This window comes from Stegodyphus dumicola, chromosome 9, assembly GCF_044657685.1.
Source record: "Stegodyphus dumicola isolate Sdum_Otavi_A_Nest chromosome 9, ASM4465768v1".
NCBI lineage: Eukaryota > Metazoa > Arthropoda > Arachnida > Araneae > Eresidae > Stegodyphus > Stegodyphus dumicola.
Genome location: NC_140776.1, coordinates 168,286,306 through 168,298,636, shown reverse-complemented (window position 1 = coordinate 168,298,636; position 12,331 = coordinate 168,286,306). Strand labels below are relative to the sequence as shown.

At 34.9% G+C, this 12,331-nt stretch overlaps 1 protein-coding gene across 1 annotated transcript; it reads left to right on the top strand.

The window, feature by feature from the left end:
• The first annotated feature begins 8,438 nt into the window (after positions 1 to 8,438).
• LOC146995547 (52 kDa repressor of the inhibitor of the protein kinase-like) lies at positions 8,439 to 11,687 on the top strand. The gene is made up of 3 exons (XM_085824334.1): positions 8,439 to 8,596; positions 9,238 to 9,336; positions 10,580 to 11,687. The coding sequence occupies exons 1-3, from the start codon at positions 8,442 to 8,444 to the stop codon at positions 10,806 to 10,808; spliced, it is 483 nt and encodes a 160-aa protein (XP_085680460.1). The 5' UTR covers positions 8,439 to 8,441; the 3' UTR covers positions 10,809 to 11,687.
• The last annotated feature ends 644 nt before the right edge of the window (positions 11,688 to 12,331 follow it).

Genomic DNA, 12,331 nt, shown 5'->3' with positions numbered 1-12,331 from the left:
CAGTATCCAATACATTATTCGGTGGATTATAAATTGCAATAAAATAGACAACTCCATAAAATGGGAGTAAAACTGAGGCAGTAACTGCTTCATATCCATTGTCACGATCTTCGCTGATGAGGCAAGATTGCAGGGTGTTTTTCACAAAAATCGCGGCCCCACCACCTCTATGGCTTAGTCTGTCACATCTATAACATCTATAGTTTGCGATGTTCAAATTGTAGCAGGGAGTCGCAAACGTTTCTGTGATGAGTGCAACGTCAATATCATATACAAGTAAATAGTTATGAAGCTCCGTAATTTTGTTCTGGACGCTGTGTGCGTTCCAGGTCATGAACTGGATAGGGGCCCGACTATTTCTGTATTGACCCATTATCTAAAATCTGTGTTTTGGTAGTTTCTGGATTGGTTTGAATAGTCTGATTCGTTTGTTGAGTTAATTGTAAAAAGCCAGCGCCTTTAATGACTTTTACTAGCTCCGCTAGATTAGCAAAAACTGTTTTTGCTTCATTAATAGTTTCTGAATACAGTCCTGATGATATGGCTTGTGCGTAACTTTTTCCTTCTATGATACGATTTGAGAATGTTTTGTTTTTGTCATTGTTATTTGTACTATTATTATTCTTGGGATACTTTTCACAACCCTTAAAACTGGATGTGTGAGGTCCCCCGCAGTTCGCACAGACTAGGGGCTTATCAGGGTTTTTTCTGTCAGGGCATTCTTTAATTGAATGGCCTCCGCCACATCGGACACATTTCGGTGCGTAGTTGCATCCGGCTTGGGTATGATTGAAGCCCTGACAGCGAAAACACTGTATGGGCCCCTGTCTGCCTCTATACTCCACCACTTTGATTTTCATATCGCAGAGTTTGTATTCATTATAGATTCGTTTTGAATCATCAGTTTTTGGTAAGGTAAGAAGAAATAATGGGAGTGGGATGACTTCCCCCCCTCTTCGTCGTGACATTTGTTTAATTTCGATAATTTTGTAGTTCAGTTCCTCTAATTCAGTTTTAATTTCCTCAATATCAGAAATAGTAGTAAGTCCATTTATGACCACTTTTAAATTTTTATCTTGAGGCAGTATGTAGGAGTGATGCTCAACTTTGAGCTCTTTGAGCACTTTAACCATGCCCCTATAACTTTCAGCATCTCCAGCAATGACCTTTATGCCATCATTCCTCAGATTTTGTCCGATAAATGAGAATTTTTTGGTGTGAAATATTTTCTTGATATTTCCCCAAGTCATGACATTTTCCTTAAGAATAAGTGGTGGGAGTTTTCTTTGCGTATTAGTCTCTGAATTTTGTGTATTACTTTCAGTGCGGTCATTATTAGTTATCGTCTGATTATTTATGTCATCCTGATTTTCTGTTTCGTTAGCATTAGTATCCATATTATTATCAGTTTCGTTATCTTGTTTTTGTTCAACAGGTGTTTGCGCACTATTAATCGGCGCATGATCATTTATGCTATTACTAACTTGATTAGCTGTAATGTTCGGAGAGATTATTTGTGTGTGCGTGCTGAGTTTCACTTTTTTAGCAATGGGTTTGTGAATTTTTGTTCTCACGGTCTGGTCGCCTCTGCGGCGTTTAATTGGTTCCTCATCAGAACTTGTGTCTTGATCAAGTGCTTTTTCCTCAGTACTGTTGTCTGAATCATCATGAAGTGTTATAGGACTTCTGGCCCTGCTATTTTCATCTAAGTTTTTAGCGATGTTAGGTGTAAGTGTTTTATCAATGACACTGTTAATTTGTTCTTTCAACGCATTTACAATCTCAAGTGAGCTAAGCTTAAAATTGTAAAATGTGTTTTCAATATCTGATAATTTTCCATCATTTTTGTCTCTGATTTTATCCAACTCCTTAATCTGGTTTGTGTATATTTCCACGAGCCTCTCCATGGTCCGCTACGCAGAAATAAACGCAAAAATCCAAAATCCAACGCCCATAGAATGGAGTCCTGCACCCCGGGATGGAGCCTGGCCCGATAGCCTTCTCCACAGACGGATGTGCAGGCGAAGAACACACGAGGCCCCTGACAATCACCTGAAGCGAGAGCTTGGGGGTAACTACGTGTGTTATCCGATCCAAAAATCCAAAATCAAACGCGCAAAATTAAATAATCCGATTTAATATACAACGCGCAAATAGTCTTAATGTTAAGCAATATGGCATGTGAAACCAGCAATCAGGCAATTATGACAAGACACGTGGTGGTGAAAAATCAAAATTTTTCGAAATAATTCTAAATTAAAATACTCAAATAAAATCGTGAAAGCATATAAGCATTCACAAAAAATACAAACCGCAAAATAGCATTGAAAAATGCTGATGCAATCAGATTCGTACCAGCACGTGGTCTCACAGTGAAACCACACGAGACGGACGTACTTGCTAACCGGATCTGAGAGGCAGGAACAATATGCGACGGCGAACCTTCATCCACCTAATCCCCGCTCCGAATGAATTGCATTATAGTCTAGTCTAGTCTGCACGGTTATTGCCGAAGTGTCGCGCAGCACGCAACTTATCCGGCTCTTGAAAAATAAGCCCGGAGGGCGCAAGACTTTGAATTTTTCATGACAAGTTACAGGAGGTCAAAGGTGGCTACAGGGGGCGACCGTGAGTCGCAAGGCCAATGAGTGGCGCGCGCATCAAGAAATATGCAAAGCAGGAGCCGTGAGGGTCTGTATCCTATGTTTGCGTTGTATTATACGAGTTACGTCGTATAAGAGATCATAGACATAATCCAGTAGATTCAGTCACTATATCTGAATACATATAAATCATAACAATTAAACATAATCATACACAAGTATATAAAACAAGTGAAAAGAAATACAGCAAGCATATAATATAATAAATGAGAAGTAAAATAAAATAAAATACACTATACACTAAATACAATATATATACAGGCACTGTGCATTCCCATCAAGATAATTTTAAGTGGAAAAATTTAAGTCCCGGGCGAGGTGGGCCGCGAGCGGTCTAAGTGAAGCATCTTCTTTGAGAATAACATAGTCCAATACATTTAAATCTGACATATGATTGCATTCTTGCGCTTTATTGAAGAATTTATCATTCGCTTTGTGTAAATAAGTTTCTACCGTTTCCATTTTCAGGTCATTGTGCAATGTTTGATTTGAGACGTAGTAGTGCGCATTTGCTATCATTCTAAGTACTTTATTCTGGATGATTTGTAGCGTGTTCAACTCCTTTTTCTGAACTGTTGCCCAGGCCGGAGAAGCGTATGCAAAAATAGGGCGTATGATGGAGTTATAAATATGTCTTTTCCTCTTGATGTCTAATTTGGAGGTCGCAGACAGAAGCGGCTTTAGACTTTGAATTACTCCAATAGTCTTACCTCTGACACACTTTACATGCTCTTTCCAAAGGAAATTAGCACTGTATTTAAGACCTAAATAAGTAGCAGTTTTTACAACTGGAACTACCGTATTAAATAACAAAAGTTGTTCAGTTAAAGGGTGATTCATTTTGTTCTTTTTAAAAATCATAAGCTTAGATTTATCTGCATTAATTGCAATTTTCCAGTTGGTACACCAGGTTTCCAGTTTTGGCATAAATTTTTGTAGTTTCTTAATCGCAAAATTAGGTGACCCAGACTTAACGTCAAAAGCTGTGTCGTCTGCGTAGCAGCCCATGAAGAAATTTGGATCTAGATGTTCTGCAGGTAGATCTGCTACATAGAATAAATAGAGCACGGGCCCTAAAATAGATCCTTGAGGGACCCCGGCCTGCACTTGCTTTTTATCTGAGGTGCTATCATCAATGTGAATGCTGAATGTTCTATGTGAAAGAAACGAGTGAATAATTTTAATTAATTCGGTGCTGAACTGCAAACCGATTAATTTATAGATTAACCCTTCATGCCAGACGCGGTCGAACGCTTTCGCCACATCTAGCATGAGTAAGGCAACATATCTTTTGTTGTGCAGTGCACTACCAATAAACTCATTAAGTCTAACCAGTTGCTTTGTCGTGGATAGGGCTTTCCGGAATCCAAACTGCTCAAGTGGTAATTTATCTAGATGTGGTTGAATTCTGCTGAGGATAATTCTTTCAAGTATTTTTCCCATACTGGGCAGTAGGCTAATGGGCCTGTACCCATCCGTTTTCGTCAGATTCTTACCCGGCTTAGGGATCACAATCATTTTAGCAGACTTCCATATATTTGGAAAATAACTATTGAACAGACAGGCATTCAGAATACCTGTAAGTCGAGTAATCATATTTATTGGCAGCCATTTTAGCGCTACATTATTAACATTATCCTGCCCGGGGGCCTTTCTATTTCTGAGCTTTTTAATAATATTCATGATTTCATGTGGTGAGGTAAGTTCTAAGTGATTTTGTAAATTATTTTTGCAAAGCCATTCAGACACTGTGGAGTTCACATGAGTTGTAAAATCCTGATTACACGGATAAGAATTTGTAATGAATTGCCTTTCAAAGTGCTCAGCGAGTGTATTGCATTTTTCAATATTTGTGAGCGCAATGCCATGCTCATGGTAAATTGGTCTATTAACTGTGGGTTTTTTTTTTTTTTTGAGACGTTTTACAAACGACTAGAATGAGCTACTAGGCTCGTTAAAACTCTCAATTTTCTCATCCCAGACCTCTTTACGGTGGGAGTTTATCTGTTTTTTAATCTCTTTACTAAGTCTATTCATCTCTTTTTTGGTATCAGGATTGCACGTGAGATGAAACCTTTTCCTGAGCTTATTTCGATCTCTGATGAGACTTTTAATCCTTTGTGGTAGTTTATTAGTAACTTGTCTTCTAGGAATTTTTCTAGTGGCCGCATGGTAGGCACTTTGTATGTCTTTTGTAAGATGTATCTTTTGTAAGATGCTTGGTCGCAATCTCAATATCCTCCGGAGTGCGTAAAGTACTCTTAGTATTACATTTTGAGAAAATTTCATTGAAAATTTTCCAGTTAGTAGAATTATTTTGCTCTTCCATAATATCTTTGTTTGTACCTAGGGTCGCAATGACCGGGCAGTGGTCTGAGTCTAAATCTTGAATAACCTCTAGATTGAAAGAGAGGGAGATGGTTGAAATGAAAATATCCAAAATGTCCCCTGTATTGGGATTGTTCGGCAGATACGTGTACTCACTTGGTACATGAAAGTAAATAGGATAATTATTAACGAATTCTGAAAGCTTTTTTCCGTTTTTATTTGTTCTCCTGCAATTCCATTCCTGGCTTTTAGCATTTAAATCCCCTGCAAGGATGATTTGTTTATTGGTGTCCAGTAATTTTGCGAGATAATTTATATCAAGCATATTCTGTGGAGGATTGTACATGGAAGTGAAGTAAACGTTACCATAATGCGGCAGAAATACCGACACAGTCACAATTTCATGCCCATTATGTCGCTCTTCGCAAATCAGACAAGGTTGGAGAGAGTTGCGTACAAAAATCGCGACCCCCCCCACCTCGGTGATTTAGACGGTCGCATCGATAACATGAATAATTTGGAATCTTCATCGGGGTGCTTGGCGTAGCGAAGGTTTCAGTAATGAGCGCCACGTCAATATTATGACATGAGATGAAGTTTGACAGTTCAGTGAGCTTATAGTGAATGCTACGGGCATTCCAAGTCATAATAGAAATGGGAACTTTTGTTGGTCTAGTTTGACCCATTATCTATAGTTTGACCTATTATCTATAGTTGGTCTAGTTTGACCCATTATCTATTTTCTCTTGATTATTATCTTTTATTTCCTTGACTTGTTGCGAGATCTGAAATCCCGCATTTTTTATTACAGAAACTAGTTCCGCAAGGTCCGTGAAGACTTGTTTTGCTTCACTCAATATATCCGAGTAAAGGCCTGTGGAGAGCGCCTGCGAATAGGATTTATTTTCAATTACCCTACTGGGGAAATTGATTGGTTTCTCGGATTTTCTTTTGGGGAACTTCTCACACCCCCTGAAACTAGAAGTGTGGGAACCCTCGCAATTGGCACAGACTGGAGGCTTGTCATTGTTGTCTTTATCAGGGCATTCCTTAACAAAATGTCCTTTGCCGCATCTGACACATTTGGGTGCATAATTGCAACCCGCTTGTGTGTGATTAAACCCCTGGCAACGAAAACATTGCAGGGGTCCTTGTCGACCTAAATACTCTTTGATTTTAATTTTCATGTGACACAGAAATCTCTCATTGTATATTTCCTTGGACTTGTCACTTTTAGGTAGTGAAATTAAAAACAGAGGAAGCTTGGTGACCTCTCCATTACGGCGTCTTGTCATCTGTTTAACATCGTTGATTTGATAATCAAGTTGTTCGAGTTCAGATTTGATGTCATCGATCAGGGTATGTTCCGTAAGTCCACGAAGGACAACTTTTAAATATCGGTCTTCCGGCAGGATGTACGAGTGGTGTTCAACCTGTTTTTCCTTAAGTATTTGGACTACAGTCCGGTAATCGTCAGGTGTTTTGGTAATGACTTTAATACTTCCCGAAGGAATATGTTCCCCGTGAAATTTGATTTTTCGCTGTAGGAAAATGGATCGAATTTCACTCCATTTCAGTTTATTTTCTTTAAGAGTAATTGGCGGAATTTTTGAATTTCTATTATCTTGTTTTTGCTTATTTGTGGTCATGTCAGTGTGGTTTTCGTTACCTGGTGCAGTTGTATCCATTGTCTCATTAATTTGCGTATGAGTATTTTGATTAACTGCTACCTCAGTAGCTGGTGTAATTGGGATACTGTCCTGATTTTGTTGTTTTTGTGTAGTACTTTTAGGGGAACTACTAAGTTTAATTTTCTTAAAATTTTGTCTCTGAGATCTAACTCTGACTGTTTGATCACCTTTAGTCTTTGGTAAGTCATCATCTGAGCTCGTGGGCTGATCCAGTGGTATTTCACTCAGAGCATCAAAATTGTTGCGTAATTTAATTGGACTTCTGTCCCTATCATTATCTGGATTTTTAGCATGTGAGGATTTATCCAGAGTTTTATCCTGTTGTGTTAACTGTGTGTTAACAGCAACTAGCATTTCAGTCATACTTTTTAGAAAATTGTACATCTTATTCTCAGTATCAGTGAGTGTTCCATTCTGCAGGCGAATGGTATCGAGTTCACTAATCTGTACCCTCACGGCATCCAAAATCGTATCCATAATCGCAATACAGAATTAAGAAATCCTGCGCCCAATCAGCAGTCCAGAGTCCCGCGCCCCGGAACCGGACCCACTCGACGGTGTTCCGGCAGACGGATGAGCGGGCGAAAGTCTGCTAGGCCCCTATCTCACACCTGACAGCGTGAGCCTGGGAGTAACTAAGCAGACACACAACCAAAATCCGAAATTTAATTACTCGCACGCAATTAATTTAAAATCTGATAAATAATTTAATTTATAAAATTAATACGCAAAAATACGCGCAGAAAAATCAGTATCAATAGCGCGGTATAACTCGTACCAGCAATTAGGCATAATTCGCAAGAAAAGGCAAACTAGCATGAAAATTCTGAAAATAATACAAAATAATAAAATTATAAAAGCAACCAGGCTTTTAAAAATAAATACAGACCGAAGATTAGCATTTAAAAATTCTGATGCATGCAGATAAGCGTTTGCACGTGGTCACACACCGCAGCACACGCAGATCGGACAGGGCGTACGGAGGCAGGCACAATATCGACGACGAACCTTCTCCTTTGGCGTCCACCCCTCGAAAGTACGTCTTGCCAATGCCAATGATTTGAAAATTACGGAGTTCCTATGGTTCAAAACCATTTACCTCCTCATCAGAATTGCTAAAAGCGAGCAGAAATAGGAAAAAATTTTGCATAAGTGAATTACTTGATGCACACTAGAGGGAGCCACTGGCTCAAGAAAGTTTAAGGATAGAGATGAGAAAATAAAAGCTTAAGTATCATAATATTTTTTATAAGTTTTTAGGTTTTATAATTTTTTTGTATTTTATATTTTATACTTTTTTTGGTTTTTATAAATTTTTATACACAATACAACACTAAAGCAGAAAGCGGAGAGGAAAGAGTTTAAGATTAATAGGCTCATTGGCATGTGGCTTGTGTAGGATAGTGCAAATAATAAATATGAACGCGTTGAAAATATTCATAGGCAGATTTTAAAAATCTGCGGGAGATGTGATTCTATGCGAACAGATTGATAACTTTGCTAGAAGATCTTGATTGCAGGTAGTGATGGTGATAAAGCAATTATATGGCAGCTCGCTGAAGAGACGTCCTTCCTTCATGGCGCGGAGACTGGAACCAAAGAATCTGTAAGGAGAAGAAGTAAAGGTTTCCCGAGGCAAATGTGGCTCCGTCAGACTGAAGAGACACTGTGTATGTCCCTGAAGCTTATTTTAAAGGGGCAATCCATCCACCCTCCGTACCTTTCTGCGCATGTGCGAAATAGCAGGCAAGAAACCGGCATGTCGTCAGCCATATTAGCAATCTTTTACCACGTTGTTCGAAGAGGTTCATTGAAAGTTTTTTTCAGTTCTTTTCTCTGGTTATTTAAGCTGATCATAAGATGGATGTTTCGCAAGGACGATCACCGGAATTCACCCGATTCTCTTTCTGTGAGGTAAGCTTGCTTTTTTAATTCGAAAACCTATCATAGATTTTAAAAATTGATTTTGTATAGTACATTAATTTTGATTCCCAAGCTCCAAAAATATTTTGTCTCATTGTATGACACAGCAGCTAGATTTTCATTCTTAATATATTAACTTTGCATTTTAGCATATGAATCTCAATTTATATAATTAATCATATGGCAAACAAATACTATAGTTTTTGCAGGCATATTGCTATTTCTTTCCAAATTTTTTTACTGAGTTTTAAGCTTTAAAGTCAACTAATAATAATATTACGACAAAACGAGCGATCAGGAATAAATTTGCCATTTATAATAATGCGGCAGCTAATGGCATGTATGATTGCATAAATTAATTTTATTAATAAATTGTATTATGCTTCAGCTTTAAATTTATGCTATAGATTACCAAATAATTTATCTGAGAAAATTTATAAACTTAGTTAATATTAGTGGCCACTGAAGACTATTTTTAATGTAGTATATTGATAGTTATGTACAATTTTTCGTATTTTATGATTATTTTTGAAAATTTTATATTCATTATTATAAAAATATAATTTTGATTTCTCTCAATATTTGATGTGGTTTAGTGAATAACAGACTAACTTAATCTATCTTTTACTTAGCAAACAACCCAAATCCTGGTATCGCTGTAGTGTTTGTGGGACAACGTCTCGAAAAACACCAGACAGGAAATTTTTCAGATTTCCTAAGGATCCTATTAGGTAAATCATTTCTAAATTTAAAAGAAACTAAGCTTTGATAATTAATAATATATATATATCTCAATTTTTGATAGAGAAGCAAATATTTCATGTATTTGGAATAATTTAAATAAATAGCTTGTTTTTTTTCCATTAAGTGTTCCTCATCATGGACAAATAGTTCAGTGTTCTTCTGTAAATATTCAAGATAACTGTGCTTGTGATACAGTTGCTCCCAAAAGTGTTCATACACTTTAAGAATTTGTAAAAAATGCGCTGTAGCCCGAAATTGAATTTGATTATAAAGCCCAATATTTTCTCATATCTCGAAGTGATTTTGAATAAAACCAAATTTTTAAAAAATTTTTTTCTTCTAATATTTTAGAAGATAATTTTTGTAACTTATGTATTACAAAAATAGCTTGAATGCTGCAGGATATCCTACGAAAACTGACAGAAATTTAACTGCAATATTTCGTAATAGTGTCTGCAGATTTCTTTAAAGTGCACGAAGATTTTTGTGAGGTAACTTTTTTGTTACTTTTTAATTATTAATTCCCCCCCAAAGTTTTACTGTATTCTTATAATACTTTTATAGAGTTTTGCTAAGATAAATTTATAGATATTAAAAAATTCTCACAGCACTATTTCACTGAAACATAAGTGTACGAACACTTTAGGGAACCACTACATATTAGTGTGAATAAGGAAGGAAACATTTTAAAGATGCACTTTGCGAACAATGTGTACTTTTTATTGGTGCCTTATCCTTTTTTAATCATATTGTTAACAAAACTGTACAAAGAAATGCTAAATTGTGTAACTAGATACTATGACCGGTAACTACAATTTAACACAATATCTGCAAAATTATTGGTTTTCGTACATCAAAATAAAATTAGATTAAATGCAATCGTTTCAGAATTTGTTACTAATGTAAAAGGAATTTTTTAACAAGGTTAAATTTCTAATAACACTGAAAAGAGGTTCTTTTAATTAAAGAAAATAAAATTGTTTTTTTGTTTTCATAGATCAAAATAATAGAGAATTAGTATAAATATGTCAGAAATGTAATAAATCATATTATGTACATGAATTTTTCCTTAAATTATAATTTAATGTTTGTTCTTAAAAAATATATAACCCTTCTCGAGATTGTGTAACTAATGTATAAGGAATGTTTTTAGTTTGCTATTTTTCTACTAACACTGAAAATGGATTTATTGAAATTTAAAATATAAAATTAATGTTTTCATTTTTATAGATCAAAACAATGGGCTCCCGCATGCAGTAATCAAGACTTGTTAAATATATCACCAACTAATTTGTATAAAACTGCACTAATATGTTCGTCACACTCCAAAGATCATGATTACTGTTCACCAAAGATGCGATATTTACATTCCTGTGCAGTGCCGACAAAATTTGAACAAACAGGTATCTACAGTGTTTACTGTTATTATTTCAATATGCTTAACAATAGTGCCATCTAAGAAATAACTCATCAATAATAGTGGATCACCTGTCATGTTATGCTCAAAGAATACTGTGCAACAAAATTGATGGTTTGGATCGCCTGTCAAGACTTGTTAAATAAATCACCAACTGATTTGTATAAAACTGCACTAATATGTTCGTCACATTTCAAAGATCACGATTACTGTTCACCAAAGATGCGATATTTACATTCCTGTGCAGTGCCGACAAAATTTTGAACAAACAGGCATCTACATTGTTTATTGTTATTATTTCAATATGCTTAACAATAGCGCTATCTAAGAAATAACTCGTCAATAACAGTGGATCACCTGTCATGTTATGCTCAAAGAATACTGTGCAACAAAATTGATGGTTTGGATCGCCTGTCATGTTATGCTCAAAGAATGCTGTACAACAAAATTGACGGTTATTAGTCGAAATATTGACTGTTGATTTTTGGCAAAATTAAAATTATGTAAAATCCAAGCATACAGCATTTTTAGAATTATTATATGTATAGTGAAGGTGGAAAATAGGCATTTCTTGCAATTGCTATTTAAAATAATTAATTTCTAATTTCATAATTTGAAACAATCTTCATCAGGATGAGCTGCAGCAATATTTATTTGATTCAGTGGATTATTTACAAAACTTCTTAATACCTATAGGTTTGATTTTCAAGTTAAGTATTTAATCTTATATTAATAAATGTGAGAAGTATTGAATATTTTATGAACAAAAAGAATGAAATTAGTTATTTTAGTAATTTATGTGCAACTTATGTAAGACTTTTTAAATGTAATCTTGTATTTGTTAATTTAAGTGAAATGCTTTTGACTCTTTGTTTTCATAATAGTCATTCCAAATAATTAAAATTTCTTGGTAATTTTTTTATTTTTATTTTATTTTATTTTATTTTTTTATTTATTTATTTATTATTTTTTTTTTTTTTTTGAGGTCAGATAATTATAATGAATTCAGTGTTTTCAATTTATTTAGGGGTACTTCAATTTATTTAGGGGTAATTGTTTTTAATTATTTTTTTTGTTTCAGTTAGTTATCATGCAAATTTTAAATATGGAGTTATAAAAATTTATTATGAATTATATGGTATGTGTTTCTTCTTTTTGAAGCTTACAGAATTAAATGTACTCATTGGTCGAATAATTCGGGATTAAATAGATTTTTGCAAAATTAAAATTATGTAAAATCCAAGCTACAGCATTTTTAGAATTATTATATGTATAGTGAAGATGGAAAATAGTCATTTTTGTAATTGCTATTTAAAAAAATCAATTTCTAATTTCATAATTTGAAATAATCTTCATCAGGATGAGCTGCAACAATATTTATTTGATTCAGTGGATTATTTATAAAATTTCTTCCCAGGTTTTAATAACACCTGGAAGGTTTGATTTTCAAGTTCAGTATTTAATCTTGTATTAATAAATGTAAGAAGTATTGAATATTTTATGAAAAAGTAATGAAATCACTTATTTTAATAATTTATGTGAAATTCTTTAAAAGGCCTTTTTAA

Excerpts from the sequence above, each read along its gene's own strand:
- LOC146995547 (XM_085824334.1), top strand. The coding sequence starts at position 8,442 with ATGTCGTCAGCCATATTAGCAATCTTTTACCACGTTGTTCGAAGAGGT. Across the intron at positions 8,597-9,237 it reads CCCGATTCTCTTTCTGTGAG|CAAACAACCCAAATCCTGGT; the intron begins GTAAGCTTGCTT and ends TCTTTTACTTAG. Across the intron at positions 9,337-10,579 it reads TTTCCTAAGGATCCTATTAG|ATCAAAACAATGGGCTCCCG; the intron begins GTAAATCATTTC and ends TCATTTTTATAG.